General features: G+C 40.4%; 2 protein-coding genes across 2 annotated transcripts; one reads left to right on the top strand and one right to left on the bottom strand.

Moving 5' to 3' along the window:
* The first annotated feature begins 3,726 nt into the window (after positions 1-3,726).
* On the top strand, positions 3,727-8,262 carry LOC113160151 (G protein-regulated inducer of neurite outgrowth 1). The gene is made up of 2 exons (XM_026357226.1): positions 3,727-3,910; positions 4,373-8,262. The coding sequence occupies exon 2, from the start codon at positions 4,403-4,405 to the stop codon at positions 6,551-6,553; it is 2,151 nt and encodes a 716-aa protein (XP_026213011.1). The 5' UTR covers positions 3,727-3,910; positions 4,373-4,402; the 3' UTR covers positions 6,554-8,262.
* cdhr2 (cadherin related family member 2) lies at positions 7,557-18,019 on the bottom strand. Its single transcript, XM_026358360.2, has 31 exons — positions 17,949-18,019; positions 16,416-16,472; positions 16,273-16,332; positions 16,034-16,173; positions 15,886-15,936; positions 15,715-15,804; positions 15,523-15,612; positions 15,312-15,434; positions 14,746-14,901; positions 14,510-14,585; positions 14,329-14,438; positions 13,753-13,974; positions 13,495-13,644; positions 13,219-13,380; positions 13,081-13,142; positions 12,728-12,971; positions 12,286-12,525; positions 12,117-12,186; positions 11,453-12,034; positions 11,270-11,341; positions 11,098-11,147; positions 10,849-11,000; positions 10,310-10,406; positions 10,127-10,215; positions 9,967-10,038; positions 9,539-9,674; positions 9,200-9,321; positions 8,967-9,080; positions 8,785-8,859; positions 8,393-8,456; positions 7,557-8,310 (listed from the first exon to the last, which is right to left on the bottom strand). Exons 1-31 carry the CDS (start codon positions 17,956-17,958, stop codon positions 8,161-8,163), a joined length of 3,888 nt encoding a protein of 1,295 aa, XP_026214145.2. The 5' UTR covers positions 17,959-18,019; the 3' UTR covers positions 7,557-8,160.
* Between the last annotated feature and the right edge of the window lie 1,627 nt (positions 18,020-19,646).

Below are 19,646 nucleotides of genomic sequence, written 5' to 3'. Positions count from 1 at the left end.
TCCCAATGAAATGAGACTAGAGCCGGGGCTTGTGACTTTGTACTATGTGTATCTGTATTTAGAAATGTGCAATAGATGTTCACTATCTTCCAATGAGACATTGGGAGTGGAAAAATTAAACATGTCCGGTTGCAAGCAGATATAAATACAATAATATCCTCTTCAGTGTCAACAATGCCTGTATGTGTTTTTTTTTTCTTTTTGTATTTCTTCAAATTGAAATTAATTTGAACATTTTTGAAGTAAGTTTTTTACATTGTATCTTTATAGTTGCTCGTGAAACCATTCCAGTAAACTATCTGTTAAAAATGGGCAGAGTATACATGTTTTTGTGTGCGTGTGTTTGTGTGTACTGAAGATTTTAACAAGTTAAAGTCAATATATTATGTCTTGAAATCATAATGGTTGTCATATCAATATGTGCTTTAAATTGCAGGACTTGTCAATATAAAGGTTTATGTGTGACGACAGACATACAAATCCTCTGTAAATAAAAAGTAAAAAAAAAAAAAAAAAAGAAATCATTTGCTAGTTGTCGTGTGATAATGTTTTGATATTGACACCTAGTGATGAAGTTTTAGAGCCAGGGGGAGGACTGTTTTTCAAGTTTGCTTCATGAAATTACAAAAATAAACTTTGAAGATTAAAGTCCACCTTTTAACACAAAAATAAAACACACAAACGTGCACACTGAAATTGCTGCTAATGGACCGATTTAAGGATATGGATGGCTAAACCTGCATTTAACACAAAAAGCATATGATTTATCACAAAACCTAATATGCAGTTGATCAAGTTGTTTAATCCTGAGGGTGTGGCACTGTGGCACAAGTTAAAGCCACACAGCATAATTTATTATACTGATACGTCATGTGGATGACAGCCCAGAGAACAAACAATGATTTACTTTTATGCCTCTGTTATCAGGTAGTGACACAAAGTATCCTCCCAAGAGCAATGGATGTGATAAAGTGAACTTGAATAGCTTGAGTAGCTTCTTACTCATGAGTCCCCTGTCGGGGCACCTTCCAGTACCCCTTCCAGAGACCCCAAGAAAGCCAGGTACTCTGCACTGCTAGTCAGTCTGTAGGCACAAACAGCAGTGAGTGACCTATCCCCTACCAACAATCTACAAGTCAAAAGTTTAACTTTAATCTTTAATCTATTCTCAAAATCCTCCTGTGCATCTGGCCATAATACTCCATCATAAAACGAGGATCTTTCTGCATCGTACTTGCATGTTTCCACTTGTGCTCACTCTTGTCTGGCGGGTTTGATTACAGGATGTGTGGAATCTGCTGAGCGGGCTCTGGCCCCTGGCAGGATGCTGCCATAGTTGGGATGCCAGTTCGACCGTGCCCCTTTGAGCAGGTTTTGTCTCGGTTAATCCGTCTGGAACGTGCAGGCTCGGTGATGTCGGGCTCAAACGGGGGGTATTAAACAGCCTCTCCCACTGCTGACTGCTCAGACGGATGTGTGGACGCTGCAGGGACAAAGACAGGAGCCATGGCCTCGTTCAAGAAGTCCTTTGAGAGCCTGAAAGGCACAAGCCACTCGGCTGCGAAAGGAGTCACAGACACCGCAGGTACAGAACTTTAGCGACGAGATGAGGTCATACATTCAAGTCTGGTGGACAGAGAACAACGATTTGTCTTTTTCGTCAGTTTTTACCTTTCACAGCTGTTCATGATGGTATTTTACAGGACAATGAGCTGTTAACTGTAAGAGTTTTCCCCCCTGAGGTCATCACTGTTACTGTGATGTGTTTCCAGTGCAGGCAGCTCAAGAAGCTGTGCAGCAGGTGGCAGACTCATCCAAAGAAACAGCCAACACAGGTAGAAGTGCGCAATCCCCTGTCTTTGAAGCATTGTGATATAATAGCTGTATTTTGAGCAGACAGGAGTTGCATAAAATAACTGTCAAAGGATGACAAAACCTTCCACAGTTAATGAATGAAATTTTAATAATTATATAAGATATATAAACACTCTAAAATCTAAAATTTCCACTGTCTTGAGAGGGTTAGAATAGTATAACAATGACTGACAATAAAGTTATTTGACTTGCACAACACTGTATGTGGTACAGCACTATAGAAATAAACTTTACAGAGAGACTAAATCTTTAAAATGTTGTCAGCCTCATGGTGCTGATTTGTTGCTTAACTTCCTGAATCTGTTTCTTCTTCTTCTTTACTCTGACCCTTTGAAGCTGCTCAAGAAGCCAGCAGACAGACTCAGGCAGCCATAGGAAAAGCTGCAGAAAAGGCCACGGACACCATCAAGGAGTTTGGACAGAAACTGGAGACCAAATGATCCCTGTAATAGCTGAAACCTGTCTGATCATCCATAACAAGACAAGAAATTATTGTGGGATGGATGTATGTTGGCATACGAAAACCTGAAAAAAATGTATTTACATCCACATATGTCTCTACACAACTAACATTCCAAAGGAAACCTTTATAAATTGTCTTTTTTATTTCCTCTCATCTTGTATTTCCATTTGTGTTTCATTCTTTATTATAGATTTCATCATATGTGGCTATTTTAGGCAATAAAAAACAGATACCAACTTTCTCGAGTTCACAAAATGTGATATCTTGCCAGCACAGTAGAGATAACACTGTTGGTAGCTGTAGAAACACTGTGTCTGCGATGCATCCTGTTGTGGAGAGCGCTCATCAATGAATCACCACGGTCATTATTACCAACACATTGCTGACAAGATGGCCTTTGGCAGGCTGACGGTTCCTGACGAGAATGTGATCGGAGCTCTCTACCTTGGCCCTCAGCAGCACACCTCCCTCCATCACACTACACAGTTGCTAGGCAACAGAGCTCTGTGGCGGCCAAGGATTGGTGCACGCCTCTGAATTAATGGTGAGAATACTTCTGTCAGTACACAGTGTTCTGGCCAAGCTGCAGCCCACCATTACAGTAAACCAAGGAAGGGAAGATTCTCAAGAACTGAAAGACATATAAACATCCTCAGTCCTGCACAATTACTCAAGGCGAGCAGAATTACTGAGGCACTGGAGAAAGACGTGTCACAAAGCAGAAAGGTTCGAAGGAGAACAAAGTGTGAGAGATGTGATGGTTTACAAGTGTTTGTTTGTGTGGGAGGTGCAGCTCTGCTTCCTCCAGGCTCCTTCAGCTGATATTCCTGTGCTGCCTTTCAAGTGCAGTTGCAGCAGTTGCACTATTACACAAATTTCCCCTCAGAACATCTGACATTGCATTACTCTTTTGGTTCTGCGCTAAGTCTAGTAATCTGTCTCTGCACTAAGTCTAATGATCGGTTTTAGATGAAATAACCTTTTGTTTACTCTGTTTTGCATTACAATTGCTCATTGACTTTAACACTGAAAGGGCTCAAACTAAATTTGGCAGTTGACAAACTGCTGTCTTACTGATGCGTTATTAGGAAGAGAAATCTCTCTCTCGTGCATGCTTCACCCTCTCTCCAGAAGTTTTCATCATCATTTTATGCCTCTTGTAAAATTTTTGCGGCTAAGCCATTACACCAGTTCACAGGTTTATCTGTCTGCACAAGTTGCCATTGTGTTGCTATGAGAACCTGGAGTTAATTACTATGATTTAGTGATGATTAGAGAGCTGAACAGAGATTTTGTCATTACATTACCACTCACTGCCAGAACCCGACCGTGGTTTCCAGGGAAACTAGAAATGTGAAGCTTTTCAATAGACACAGCCACAGCTTAAAGAGCGAGGATTGCCTAAGATAGATTCTTCTAGAGACAAACCTCTAGCCGCTGCAATCAGTATCAATCAGCAGGGGAGATGTACGGACAGATGTGGGGTTCTTGATCACTGATGAGATTTACGATGTTTGACCCAAATCTGAGAGAGAGTTATGGAGAGACTTCAGTCTGACACGAACTGCTGAGGTAGTACGTCTCTTACTCGTGATTTCCTACATTTTGTGTTATGTTTGTTTTCATAGTTGAGATCTGATGCTGGATTCCTGTGCATGCTTTTGATTTTATGTGATTAAGGACTAGAACTATGTGTATATAATTTTAAGGTAAACATATCTGACTTAAAATGACACAGTAAAATGTTTTAAATCAGATATTTTACATTTAATTGCAGTTTACTGGTGTGTTTAATGACCGTAGTAAAATGCCCAATTGCAGTATCATATGAAGCCTGACTAATTTTCATCAAGTAGTAGCAGTGATGTAACAGATCGGTGTGTGGAATACTTGACATCAATATCATGTGACAGAATATTTTTATCACAAAAACAAGCCATTGTTTCATCTCCCACTCATGTTGAAGCTCGTTGTTGTAGTTACTGTCTACAAATTGAACAAACAAGTGTGTCAGCGCTGTGTTGTACCCTGCAGGTACTCCTGCCACTTTCATACGGATACAGAATGGGAAGCCTTAAGGACGAGATGAAGGGTCTCAAAGAGAACCACCAGCCCTGTGGGAAGCCAGATGATGGAGAGTGTCCAGGCGGCTCAGATGGCAGCTCTGTGCCTGAGAGACCTGCAATAAACACGAGTCAAGAGTCAGTGACTGAAGAGGGCTGTCAGCCAAAACTACAGATGAATGCCAGCTTCATTGAGGACGGAGAGAAAAATCCAAAATCCAAAGATCAAGAGCTTTCAGGAGGGGATTGTGGTACTGACTTTATACAAGTTAAAGACTGTATCCACGTTGATGCCATTGCTCTGACACAGCAAGCTGGAGCTGAGGAAATAACAATAGCTTTACACAATGATGTGACAATCTCTGACAGTAATAAGTTCCTGAGTGACGGAGACGGAGATACTGAAATTCAGAAGGAGAAATCTGACAACAAAAGCCTGGGTCAGGACAGAGAAAAAGAGGCAGAAAGTATTGTGGTGCCTGTGCCATCGGCTCCAGATCCCTTCGACCCACGTTCCCCTGACCCACGATCCCCAGCTCCTTTTGGCCAGCATCACGTACGTACACAGGTGAGCCTGGAGGTGGTCCAGAGTCACTCAGCAGCCACCAGCCCCATGACTCCTCCTGAGGGTGGAAATTCCTTCTTCTTCCCAAACTCTTTTGGGAGATCTGCAGGAGTGGGTACTGACTCCCAAGATGCCGAGCTACAGGTGGGTAAGCAGGTGGAGTTCTGCTCTGTTGCTACTTCCCCCATGACCCCAAAGACGCCATGGAGCACAGCTTTCCCAGAGCTCACTGGAAGGGAGATGGTGCAGAAGGAGGGGAAAGTGAAAAAAAGTGAGGAGCAGAAGGAAAGTGGAGAAAAGGAAAGTCTAAATAAGACTGAATCAGAGAAATCTGGATCTGCCAGCTGCCCAGATGCTGGGTTAATGGATACACGAGTAACTGTGGAGGATAGTAATCAGCAGTGTAAGCAGCAGAGAATGGGAAGTATGGATCAAGATATTACAATTCTGGTGACCCACTATAGCAACAATGAGGAGGGAGGTGAAGAGAAGGCTGAATCATCTTTTTATTCCATTGAGCCAGAGATGGTCAAGATAGATGAATATGAGGAACTTATCGAAAACAAAAGTGATGTAAAGAGGGGAGACGGGAAGGAAGACATCTCCGCAGAAACTGCTCACCCAGAACAGGTTCAGAATAACACCAAACCACCACAAATCAAAACTGAGGAGACATCCATTCCTGCAAGTGGACGATCAATGACCAGTGTAAAATCTGCCAATTCAGAAGTCAAAGAAAACACAAAAGCTTGTGAGGAGCTCACTGATGTGACAAAACCTCCTGTCCCTGAGTCTCCAGCTCCCTTCGGCTGCCATAACATCCGCACACAGGTAAGCCTGGAGGTGGTGCAGTGTCAGTCTGTGGCTACTAGCCCAATGACCCCTCCTGAGGGGGAGCAGGCGTTCTACTTCCCCAGCTCCTTCGGGAAATGCGCAACTGTGAGTGCAGAGACTAAAGATGCGGAGATGCAGGTGGGACAGCAGGTGGAGTTTCGCTCTGTTGCTACAGCACCCATGACCCCAAGAACACCTACAGCTACAACTTTCCCCGACATCAGGAAGGAGGTCAGCATAGAGGAGAAGATAATGGAGGAGGAAGAGGATAGAAAGGAGCAAGCTGAGCAGGACAAAGGTGAAGAACCTCGAGAGGAGGAGCAACTGACTGAAGAGAAAAAGGAGGAAGCAGCTGAAAAGGAGGAAATGGAGACCAGCAAGGAGAAAGCTGAGGACAAATGTGAGGAGCCGGTGCAGGAGGTGAGCTGGGATGAGAAAGGGATGACATGGGAGGTGTACGGAGCCGTGGTGGAGGTGTCTGTGCTGGGCTCAGCCATCCAGAAACACCTGGAGAAACAGGTGAAGAAACAGAAGAGGCAGCCTTCCATGCCTCCCCCACCTCCCCTCACCCCCTCAGCCACGCCCCTCACCTCAGAGCCCACCCAGGGGGGCTCGGGGTCAGGCAAGGGACAGGCCGGTAAGAGGGGGGAGCGGGATGGGAAGGCGAGGCGACGCAGAAGGAACCCCTTCCGCCTTCTGATGGAGAACATGCAGCAGCCACACTGTTGCTCCAGAGCTCACACCGCTGAGTGACGCGAGGACAAAGCAACAGCTGGCTGCAGAAATAAAGAAGGAAAGAAATAAAAAGCAGCACCAACCACGACATGTGACATGTCTGAGTGCATTCACTGACTGACGTCCACACGACACAGTCGTGAAAGTGTGAAAAAGCAAATCACCTTCTCGGTCGAGGCAACCAAGCACAAGAGCATTTACTGTACAGCCTGCAACATGGAGCGTGGGTCACCGAGAACCAGCCATATGTTTTTTTTGTGGCAGTTTTTTTTCTTGGATAGCTCTTTTTCACCAGTTTCCTGTAACTTCTCACTGTACAGACACTTTAATGGACTCCATGTTTGGAAAAGTAAGGGTGATATATCAACGTCATCGCTCGCTCTCCTCGTTGAATGTTTTTCACCTAGACCATTCAGTTGTCCCCTGAGTCATTTCAGCTGTTGCTTTTTGTTTTTTAACCCACCTCAGATGATATGAAGCCATGGCAACAAGCACAATACCTTCTCCTGGTTGCTAACAAGCTTAACACAGCTTCAGCCAAGAGAAATAATAGTAGAGTGATGTTTTTTGGGCTTTTTCTTTTTTTTTGTTTTTTTTTTTTTTTGGCAGTCTAGAGATCATTTTGTTTTGGATGTATGGAGATTTGAATTGATATAAACGCTGCCTTGATCTGTGTGCGAGGCGAGTCTCTTCCGGCAGTGCAGGCTTTCGTTTGTCTTATATTCTGCTTCTAGATTTGGCAAAGTCTGTCTGGACACATTTGTGTAGAGAAATAAAAATATACAAGCACAATCATGATCACTGAAGAAATCGGTGGTCCTCCTGACATGAGGGTGTTTTTAGTCATTATTTACTGTATTTTAATGCCATAATATGTTACTTAGTTGTAAATTATGTGATTAATCCTCTTTTAATTGTGTTTTAATTCAGACGTTATTATAGTGTCAGTGACGTTGGTGTTCATTCATTTACTCAAGTGGAATTAAATTCACGTTTGAAGAAATATAATTTTATTTACAAATTGCACTTGTGATACATTCGTTTAGATGTCAGTAGACAGTGAAATGATCTCCTCCATCACCTGCTTGTTAGAAGTCACAGTCACACTGCATGAGAGTTTATTTCAGCAACAAGTATCTCAAACCCAATCAAATGAAAGGTTAAGCCTTCCGACTGATGTGCAGACATAAATACGGTTTCCATTCATACACTGACATTATGTAATATTCTCTCTTTTTTGATTTTCTTTCTAGTTGCGTCAGCTGCAACAAAAATCAGCGTTGTATGTTAACTTATAATACAGTATTTCAAAACAGCCATCATTTAATAAATGAATAAAATAAAGTGATTCACATGCGCAACCAACAATTGTTTTCTTTGCTTTTTACAGGTTTTCATTGTCTAAGTGATGTTTATGTAAAGACAATTTTAAAAGGAAGCGTTCAACATTTAGAAGAAAAACGGATTCACTTTGAGATGAGATGAGATGAGATGTTGAGGGTTAGATAAGAAGATTGACAGCACTCTTATCAGTATATAGTAAATGTGAGCAATAGTTTGATTCCGTCAGCCTGATTACAGAAATGTAGGTCCACCTGTCAGCGTTCTCCCATTCATTATTTCCATCAGAGATCTGTGGTGCTGAATGCAGGGTTATTGAAACCCACAATGGGGTTGTCTTTCTTCTGGCCCCGCTGGGCCAGTGCTGCACCCAGAGGCTCAATGTACTCTGGTTCCCAGCTGTCCTCCTCTTCCTCCTCCTCCTCCTGGATCCTCTTCTAATGAGGAGACGATACGTTTTAAAATTAGACCATATTCTAGCAATGTCGTAAAAATGAGGATGGTTTTTAATCTCACCATAATAGGGCTCGTATCCTTTTCAGGAATATTCATGTCATCGCTGCAGTCCAGGGAATTAAGGCTTGAGTGAAAAATGAGAAGAAAACTTTTTACGCACTTATTTCCATCACAATTTCATTGCATTTTTTCTACTTTTTTGTTTTGTTTTGTTTTGTTGGTTTGGTTTAGTTGTGAACCAAAAGCCTGCTCTCTGTCACAGCATGGTGGAGTGAGCACACTGTGACAAAATGCTCCCCTGGAAACCATCCCAGCTTATTACCCAGCACAGCTACATAGTCAGGAGCAAGGTTATGTGTCACTGTGAGCCACAGCCTTGTCAAACTGTGGTGACCGAGCATATAACTGCTATCAACAGATGGTGGAGACAATCGCGGGAAGGCTGTCTTTACCTGACTTTGTCATCGGAGCTCTCCTCATCCAAGATCATTGCTGCATCAATGTTAAGGTTGAGAACGGGATTAGCACTGTACGGAGGTAATGAAATACACAGAGTGCAAAATAAGTCGTTGTTCTAGTTGTCCATGTAATGGTTCACTTCTGTATATTACTTTGCTATTGCAGATTTCCTCACCCCTCCATTGTGTACTTGTTGGTTCCGGGTACCACAGCACCACTTTTCTGGTTGTCAGAAGTCATCATGGATGCAGTGTTCATGGCTTTAGCTGCCTTCAGCTTCCTCCCGTAGCTGCAGCGTGTAGCGGGTTGATAAGTAAACATACACAGAAACACTCATAGATGTTCATAGATGAGTGGTGCTTTGTTTTTGTCCTGTCCCTAACTTTATTGCACAGTTTCTTTTCTTACTTTCTGCGAATGCACAACAGTGAGGTGGTGAGGATGGCCAGCACGACGATAAGACCTCCCACGATCCCCAGCAGGACAAACTTCAGAGTATCTACAGGTGTTTCTGTCACAGGACCTGTCCCCTGAAAACAAAGTAAGCAAGAAATCTGTCTTAGTGCACAGTTGTTAATTATTATGTGTTAATCTTTATTTAACTGTGTCACTTAAATTACATTTCCAACATTTAGATACTACTTTGGCATCTTTTACTCTGCAGTAAACGTCAGAGAGCAAGAGTGAGAGAGATATATCTGATTGAAGACATCATTAATTCATAAAGTTCATTCAGTTTATACTTACAATGTACATTAGGCCAAGGTTTGTCAGTGCAAGGTAATGGTCAGGATCAGACAACATCTTCTCCACTTCATGAGAAGTAAGAGCTGTCCCGTTAGAATAGACAAAATATGCCACCATGATGGTGATGTCTGAATTCCTGAGAGGGCAACAGAAAGCACTCACTTAATACAATGAACCAAGTCAACAACTGAGATGTATAGATATAAAATCTAAATGCTCCTATGTTACTGGAATCCTTTACTTATATCATCATATGCCTATGTGATTCTCAATATGATTTTTTTGTAAAGATGCACTGGCACCACCTAGTGGTCACAGTCAATGTGTGAAAAGGTGTTCGACATTTATATAATCTATGTTCCAATAGTGAATCCTATACTTTGATGGAAGGTGATTTAAAGTTAGATGTGATATCAAAAGGAACTTGCCTCGTTGTTGCATCAGTCTCAGGCTTGATAGAAACAATGTCCACAGCAGCTTTGGTGGCGGCAGTAAGAGATCTGGAAATCCAGAGAAATGTGGTCCCCCGATAAGAAACCGGTTCAATTAGGTTACTAACTAAACATTTACAATATCTTACAGGTATACCTGACGATTGCATCTTTATTTTTTTCGACCTCCGCTACAGGTTGTGAGAACTGAAGTTCAACTTTAAATGATTCATCAACTGTGAAAATCTGCAATATAAAAAGAACAGAAGTATTAACAACAGGTGTCTCTGTCATTTCTCTGGGGTTCGCAGACAAAAGCAAGGTGATGCCAGTCACTCACCTCTAGCACGGTGCTCCGGGAGAGACCACCAGTATCAGCTGCATTTACTGTTACCAAATACTTCCCTTTCAGTGATGCTTCCAGCTTTTCGATTGTTCTATGGAAAGTTGAAGGAATCATGAAATCACCATTTTGTGTCTTTTCGTCTTTCTCCTTGAAGTCTTTTTTTTTTTGTCTCTGAGTGATGTTTGGGATCTTTTTAGCTGCAAAATCGTGTCTCCTCTGTATTTGTGCAATAGTAAAGCAAGATGTCCATCAATTGCAGGGTTGGTGGTTTGATCCCTGACTTTTCCAGTCTGTTTAAAGTCAAAGTGTCCTTGGTCGAGACACTGAACCCCAGACTGTAGTCATTTTGCATCTCTTTTTAGTCACTAGGGTTGTTTTATGCATCTTTAACTGTTTTGTGACTCTTTGTGACTGTTTTGCATTGAACTTTCTCTCTGTTTTATATCTCTGTGTTGTTGCTTAACAACATCTTGTAGTTTGTAGGTTTCCTAAATAAGATAAGATATAAAGAATACAACATTAAATATACTCACTGAATAATTCCAACATAAACATCCTGCTGCTGTGTGGTCACGGCCTCAAACAGTGTCCTCATGCCACTTACGACATTGTTGGTGTCTACAAATTGGACCGTCTCTACTTTGAAGACAATCTGCGCGTTTATTCCAGTGTCGCGATCTGTAGCCTGAGAGCAGCAGAGGACGTAAGCAAAACAGTTTGGACATCATGTCACATTAACAAGCTGATGTTGTGCCAGTTCTTTGTTCTTATTTCATACTCACAGTAACTTTTGCAACTGAGGTCCCTTTGCTTGAACTTTCCGACACCACAACTATAGTGCAAAGAAGTGAAATCAATATTAAACTCACAGGATGATGTGCAATCTTTGATTTGCATCTGTTTACTATGGAGACAAAGTGATTTAAAAAAAAAACATCTCATTGTCACACTCACCAAATACAGAATCTGAGTGAATGAATTCTGGAGCATTGTCATTTGTGTCTTCAATGTTGATCACCATTTTTCCTGAAAGAGATTAAGACAGGAACAGTGAACTGACTTGTATGAGTAGCGCTGTATTAGATGTTTTCACGGCTCTATCAACATGACGATTTATCAGCTGTATACATCCCTCACCTGTTGAAGCACTAATGTTCAGTCCTTTCTCTGTTTTCTCATCCAGCACCCAAGCCTCTATTATCACCTGGTCACACTGTTCATAGTCCACTGTGGACTCGGGATTGACAAAGACTTCTCCTGTTGAATTCAGGATAAACCAGTTGCAGTCTATCAGAGAGCCGTTACATCTGCATTTCATGGACTCCAGCTCGTAGACCAGAGAGTGGTCTCCGTCTTTGTCTTCTGCTGTGAATTTCCCAACAGCCCCGGTGATGGTAGTGTTCTCCTTCACTGTCACAGCCTCTATTGGTGTGAACTCAGGCCTCTCGTCGTTCACGTCAACCACCTCCACCTTCACCTCCACGGTCGCCTTCCTCTGTTCCCGATCTACTGCCTCTACCTGGAGCGTGAATTCGCGGTGACCGCCCTCATAGTTTAACTCAGTGCCCTGGTCTACGGTGATGTTTCCTGAGTAACCTCTTTGCTCTGCAAAGGTGCGAATAGTGAAGAGGCCAAAACTTCCATCGATGTTGAAAGAAATGCGATTAAACTCTGGCGTTTGGTCCAAATCTTCAGCATAAACGGAGCCCACATATGCACCTGATTTTAATAGAAAATAAAATTCAAACCTAGCCAGACAGTTCTTAACATTTCAAAGCCAGGTGTAAAGTTACATACAGACCTTTTTCTGCTTCTTTGACCCAAAATTTGTAAGAAGAGGCATTAAATTGTGGTGCGTTGTCATTGATATCCTGGGATCGAACAAAAGGAAACACTGTGCATTAGTTCAGCCTCAGGAGCAGCAGCATCAGTAACAACACAGAATCAATAGGTTTTAGTCTTAGTCTTACCTCTAAATTGATAATAACCGGGACCGTAGAGGACAGGGCGGGAATACCCTTGTCAGTCGCAGTTACGTTGATCTCAATCGTCCCATCTAGATCTGGGTTCAGGGCCTCACGGTCCAGTTCGCCCGCGTTGGTCAACACACCTGTGTCAGGGTTGATGGTGAAGTTATCACTGTACTTGCCGGGCAAGATTCCATACACGATTTGGCTGTTTACTGAATCGGGGTCATCGGCATCAGTAGCCTGTCCAAATGAGAAACATTAGAAGAATGATTAAGAATAATTCCACTACGTTACAAAAAGTATGTTACCATTTGAAAGGTAGGTCTATAGCCTATATGTACAACTGGTTATTAGACAGAGAATCAAATAAATCACAATTTATTTTAAATATACCTATAAGATGTTAATTGTTAATATTCACTTCTTATTATCTTTTAGTTACCTGTATTGTTTCTTTTAATTGTCCACCCTCTTTAACAAAAAACACGTAAGAGTCTCTGTTGAAGACAGGTTTTTTGTCGTTGCAGTCAGTCAAGGTGATCTCTAGCACTGTGGTGCCGGGCTTGCCATCTGTGTCTCTGGCCTGCAAAGTTGCTGAATACAGAGCTCTGGTCTCGCGATCCAACAGAAGATTGTTTTTGACAAATATTGCACCCGAATGTGGCTCCACATCAAAATACTGTCGTCTAGAAACACACATACAGATTCCTCAGGGGTGCTGTCTCGTTTATCATGAAACACAGAATGGCCACGACCGACCACAATAACAACAGTTTGGTTTAATGGTCGACATACATGTTCTCTGGGAGAAGTATATAGGTGATGTTGTCTTGATCCATAGTGTCAGGATCCTCGGCCTGCAGGAAAAATGTACAATTCAACTGCTATTTAAATGTTTTTTTTATGTTCAACATGTCTAAGAAAAAAACTTACAGTAATGTTGGCCAGTATTGTCCCATTAGGTGCACACTCATCCACCGTCAACTTATATGTGTCTTGTGGGAACTGGGGGCTGTTGTCATTGGTATCCTCAATGATAATAGTAACTGTTGCAGTGGATTTGAAGTTAGTTTCTTCTTGATCTATGGCAATCACCTGCACCAACACATTAGCACAGAAGAAAAATTCACAAATATGCTAATGAAAAGATAAAAATGTCACTGACACATATTATCTCAGACTCAAAGACTGTTTTGAATTTTTTCTTACTTGTACAACCATTTGCTGTATTTTTTCGAAGTCCACTATTTCTGGCTGCTTGACCAGAAGCTGAACAGTGCTAGTGGACAGGGTCGTTTGAGGTTGCACAGAAAACACACTCTTGTATGTCCCTTCTGTGATTAGTTCAGTGCGGGACGTCTGTGAAAACGCATTCAAAGATGATTAATGCTTTATGTCACTCATAGTGTATCACTTGTTGTACATGCATCACAGTAGCACCTCATAGAGTAGTTGCTTTTTTCTTACCTTATCCAGATCTTTGACAGTCATGTTGATAGAGATAAGCCCCAATGAGTGCTCAGAAACCTCTCCTGTGAAGTGACTCGCCTGCACACAGGAGGGCTCCTCTTCTGAGCCGCCGCACTTGTAGAACTCTGGCTTGTTGTCATTCACGTCACTGATGGTGATCTGTACAGATGCAGTGGCGCTGGCTTTGATCCCATTAATGTCTGGTTTGGATTCAGTAGCCTGAAACAGAATAGAACACAATTATTAATTAATTGTCTTCATGCATAGTTCACACACTAAAATGGATCCAGTCACAGCAGGGTAACTTATAACTCATCACAGAGCCATGCTTACACTGTTAATGCTAAGCCAAATCACCTTCTAGACTCATGTTTAGCACACTGATATGTGGCCACATTAAAACTTTTAAGAAACTTTATTTAAAATGGACTGTGTTACGTAAGGACAGTTTAAAAAGGTATGTGAACATTTGCTACTTTATTCTTTGCCTGCTCAGAACAGGCCCAACCCTATACACTTAACTTAAGACGGATACAAACTATGAGAAATTAAAGTTAAATGCAACAACTGTACCTTTACAATCAGGGTAACAGTGTCCCCAATGGCTTCCCTGTCTATGTCTGACAAGACAGATATGATTCCCTGATCACTTGAGATTGTAAACAGGCCATCTGCTGTCGAAGCTGTGAACAAAAAAAAATTTAGGACTCTGCCTCATAGTGTATAATGTTAACATCTTCAAGTCTTTAGGTACCTTCAATGCTATATGTGATATCGTCATTGACTCCTGCGTCCTGGTCAGTGGCAGTGACTTGAAACACAGACTGGCCCTGTCAAAGAAGAAGAGGATTATAAAGCCTCTATATTTACATACAAACAAAATGGCAACTGACAACAGGCTTACTGCTGTACACTTATCACGCCATAGTTTCCATTTTTTACTGCCCACTTTCTGATGTAGCCCTTTGTCTATAATCCATCAGCACTCACTTTAGGTGAATTCTCTTCAACTGTCCCTACATAGGGAAGATTGGTGAACTGTGGAGGCAGGTCTGGGACGTCCACAACCGAAATGATGGAAAAAACTGAGTTTGATTGGTAAGTGAGTGGTAAGTCAGCTTCAGCAGGACACCTGCCTCCACCATCCTGTTAAGGAACATACAGACAAAACTGTCATGCAACTTGTACTAAAAGATTTAGTTTTCCACAGTAAAAACTATATTTTTAAGTCATTAATCATTATTGATTCAAATAAATTTAAAAATTAATTGGAATATCAAATTAATCATTGCACAGATTACTGTTGCCCATGCATTCACAAAGAAACAACTTTAGATTTTAAGCTAAAGGACATTAAACTTTTCATAAATATGTTTGTAAATTCACATGAAATAAGTAATCCACTCCAAATATGTTTTATCCTGTAGCATTTCTTTAGATATTGTACTATTGCTTTAAGGATTTTAGGAAACATGAGTGAAACTAAACATTCTGTGTTTATTTATTACTAATATCATCAAGGGCACATATATATAATAATAAGCATTATTACTTACAGTTGCGTTTATCTTCAGCCGATAGGAGGTGCCTAGCGCAGTATAGTTCAGACTTCCATTTAATCTGACTTCACCAGTTGTTCTTACAATGCTAAACAGACTGAATCCAGTATGTGGAACAACCTCAAAAAAAAGGGCAGTCGATGCTTTAATATAATTTATGTGACAACTGAACATTCTGTTAATGAATTAATTTACTGAGGACACTTACTTGGTCAATGTTGTAATAAATAACACTAGCAGTTGAATAGTCTGCATCTGTGGCTCGAACCCTAAACAGAGAAGCACCTACAGCAGTATTCTGGTGGGTTGGATGTGGATTAGACAAGGTTAAGTTACCGTTATATGTAACAGTGTAACATGCTGGGATAGAAAACTGCTAACTTAAATTTGTTTCACTCACTTCTGGAACATCAACATCGTATGAAGGATCGTCAAATATGGGTTTGTTGTCATTGGCATCCAACAATATAATATTTAATATTCCAGTTGTCTGAAATACATTGAATTGAATATTATTTGAATGCTATAAACAATTTGATCAAAAATAAACACTAACGTAAATGTCACTTACTTCAATGAGGGCATCAGACACAGTAACTCCAAGCTCCATTAAATCATCAGTCTATAATAAAAAACAAACATTAAATGATAAAACACATGCACATAACCAAAATACATTGGTTGAAGATGTGAGTGTCCCCATTTCTGCCACACCATACCTCTCTGTCCAGTTGCTTTTTGACTGTTACGGTTCCAGTCTTGTCGTTGGCTTCGAAGAACATGTTATTGGGTACAGTGAGTTCGTAAGTCAGGGTATCATTATCTGGATCTGACGCATCTATAGAAAATGCAAAACCACCTATGAAAGCAACATGTGGAAGATGTTAAAAAGTGGGCACTAATTGTTGAAGCATGATGACAAAGATGAAGTAAAATTAAAACACACACAAATAGATACCTATGGGAGTGTCTTCACACACTCTATAAACGTAACTGTGGATTATGGGGGCATTATTTGCTGTAGAGACACAATATTTGAGTGTTAGGAAATAAAGTAAATGCACAATTATAATATCACGGTAATGATTATTGGATGCTCACCATAAGATAAGCTAATAAGGCACAGCAGTAGCAGGCTTCCTGTGATACCCTCCATGTCTGCAAATAAAAAGAACGACCAATCTTTGATTATTAGATAATAGGTAGCATTATGTCTACAATGGTCACTTTCATGCAAAAGGTTAGAGGGAATATCTCTAGGTAAGCATATATTTGACACAGGTAAAAAATAATATTATATTTTTTTGTGCAAGATGAAAGATCAGAGCATCAACATTATTCCAATTAGTACACTGGATACCATATGCCACAGAAATACATCTAGTAGTTGTCACTAAAATTGTCATAAGAAATTATTAGTGTGTCAGTCTGCTGGTGCCATTAGACCCAAAGATGGAAGAACATCACAGCCCAGACTATTCATGGGGTGTATGAATGTTGTACAAAACTTTATAATAAAGCAATATTCAAGATTCAAGACTCAAAGAACTTTTTTAATCCCAGGGGGAAACTGCTTAACTAACTGAACTAATGATTGATAAAATGAGGTGCACCATAGACAGAGTATTCATATTATTATTATTAGAATTATATTTATAATCATATTTAACATCAACAATATTGAAACTAATGTAAGATGTATTCAGTTTCATAGCTGGAAAAAACACATTCAAGTTAACTTGAAGTCAGGTGAGAAAATTGCGCGTGGGTTGATATTTAACAGCATATTGCCCATCACATTTGGCCACACCCAAATTATTAACATCATAACAGGTGGTGAAAACACCTGCTGACACATTTTTGAGCAGAGCGGGCATGACATGTTGGAAAGTTTCATTTACTGAGAAAGTGTTTTGCCCTACAGTATGTGATTTCCTCTTAATATTAATCTTAAAGCTCTCGAAAAGTTGGAAGACAATATATAAAATCGTATTCTGTTGGGAAAATATAGTTAAATATCGGTTTCTAACTTAAGCATAGGCTTGTAAAATAGAACATTTTAATCAAATATCAGCAACATGTTAAGAAATTCTCAGAATATATGAGGCTATTTTTGCACTTTAGCCTCATATTCACTTGAGAACAGTACCACGATTTGCCTTGAACATTTCCTCTGTACTGAAGGTAAAAGAGGATAACATAGATTTTAGTGGCAAAAACAACTGAAATTATCTTCAACAGATCAAATTCAAGCTGGGAGGTTCAGAGTGATTCACAATAAAATCTTTATATAACATTTATTTAGGGAATTGTCCTTTAGTCATTAAGAGTAACTAGAGTTTAAATTGATAAATCTGTATGAATTATTTGGTGTGTGAGAATGAGCTAATTTTTAATGCCTGATTTTTTCTGCAATGATTATAGGCTTTAAATGTTTTCTACAGATGTAGAGTTCTTACGACATCAAATCGAACACAACAAACCAAATTTCCTGTATTTTCGATCAGTCAGTAAATACACAAATATAGAGAAGAAAAAGTTAATTTGTTCCGTGATCTAATCTAATCATCGAAACCCAATAATACTTAAAATAATTACAACTGAAATACTTGAAAATGCAGCAGTCGGACTTACCAGATGGCATTCACAGAGAAGCTTCGCAGTTACTGACGTCTGATGAGACCTTTGGCTCTTTTTCCTCCTAGTGATTATTGTCTCACAGTTGTAAATATAAATGATTAACAAGTATGTACAGGAAACACACTGCCAGTAACATGTAAAAAAGCACCCAAGGACATTTTCCTGATTTCAAAAAGTAAAATAGATAATCTGTGCAAAAGCCAACCAATCGCAGCTATAGTTTGCTCTCACACACGGCTACATTAAGGCTGTTGAAGCCTTGGTTGGAGATGAGAGGGAGGCTCCATGCAGCGAACTCCTCTCTCCATCAAGGGCTGGCCATTCCTGTCAGTAGCAATACTTGGCATTGGGCCATACTGGGTCACCAGTGTCCATACCCGAACCTCGCGAGCTTGTGAGCTGCTTTACTGTCTGCATGGGTGCTTCTGTTGTCATGGCAACCCATTGTGACCAGGACCCTTTTTAAAAGCTCACATCAGAACCATCATTTGACCCACTTCGTTTTTAGAGGGCACAGATCCATGCACCTCTTTAATGAACTCTTCCCAAACTCGCCTCATCCAACCCTCACTCCTCATTAAAGGGCATCACACAAAGGATTATTTTTTCTTGTGCCACTGGCTTCATGCATAATCAGCCGTTTGCCTCAAAACAAAAGCAGAAATGCGTTGCTGTACTGGGATAGCGGTGCTAAATTGATGAGATAACTGAGCCCATGCTTATATGGTACAATATCTATCAAGGACATGGTGTTCATATCACGTGCTAACATGCTAACATTTGCTAATATGCTTTAAAATGAGGTGGAGCTGTTGGTACTCGTCACCCAGAGGACAGCAATACACAAGGGCTTGTATAATGCAATCCTTGACAGCTCTGTTGAACTTAGAAATGTCAAAGACCTTCTAAAACAAATGTAGTTCTGTGGCCTAACTTGATTTAAAGGTCAAACAGCCTAAAGCAGCAATACTGGAAAAAAAATTATAACATAAAAGCAGTGTATCTCTTCTCAGAGCAACATAAAAACAAAAAACAAAAAGAAAAAAACAACCGAAAAAGAAATCTGTTCATTTATTATCTGTAACCTCAAGCTAGAGGACTAAAGGGGGGGTGACTGATAATAAGAATTTGAAACTGATAATAAACCACAGTTATAGTATAATTCCAGGCTTTTTCAGTCCACACACTGATGCCACCCAGAACTTTGTTCCTATAATCTTATCCAATTAAACTTTGGTTTATGACTTACAGCACTGCCACAGGAATAGAAACATAAATGGGTGGGAATGTAATAAAGCACTGCCTTAGCAATTGCGGTAAACAGAAACAAAAGCAAACACACTGAACGAGCTCAGCTATCCACACTGACAAGATAATAAAAGGTGTTTGATAAGCGCTGAGCACACGAGTACACAGGCTTATTGTAATATTTTTACAGTATGATTTCTTGATGAAGTGACATAAAGGTTTAATTAGAGGAAATACATATTCATAACGTAACCTGTTGACTGCCTTAGTTAATTCTTGTTTTTGTTTGCTTGTTTGTTTCCTAATAAACTGCACAGAAATTACCGGAGAGCAGTGATGAAAAGTACTGACCAACAATTTAGAAGCAACTGTACTTTACTATAATTTAGTGCTACTTTCAATTTTAAGAAAGTAGCACTAAATAGTACATAAAACGTATACACA

Source organism: Anabas testudineus, chromosome 10 (assembly GCF_900324465.2).
Source record: "Anabas testudineus chromosome 10, fAnaTes1.2, whole genome shotgun sequence".
Lineage (NCBI taxonomy): Eukaryota > Metazoa > Chordata > Actinopteri > Anabantiformes > Anabantidae > Anabas > Anabas testudineus.
This window is presented reverse-complemented; position numbering and strand designations above follow the sequence as displayed.

What these genes read in the sequence shown, in the direction of transcription:
- LOC113160151 (XM_026357226.1), top strand. Translation starts at nt 4,403, where the DNA reads ATGGGAAGCCTTAAGGACGAGATGAAGGGTCTCAAAGAGAACCACCAG.
- cdhr2 (XM_026358360.2), bottom strand. An exon ending in GAACATTAGTGCTTCAACAG is followed by an intron (nt 11,342 to 11,452) that starts GTGAGGGATGTA and finishes AATCTCTTTCAG; the next exon opens with GAAAAATGGTGATCAACATT. An exon ending in CTGTTGTGCATTCGCAGAAA is followed by an intron (nt 9,081 to 9,199) that starts GTAAGAAAAGAA and finishes TACACGCTGCAG; the next exon opens with CTACGGGAGGAAGCTGAAGG.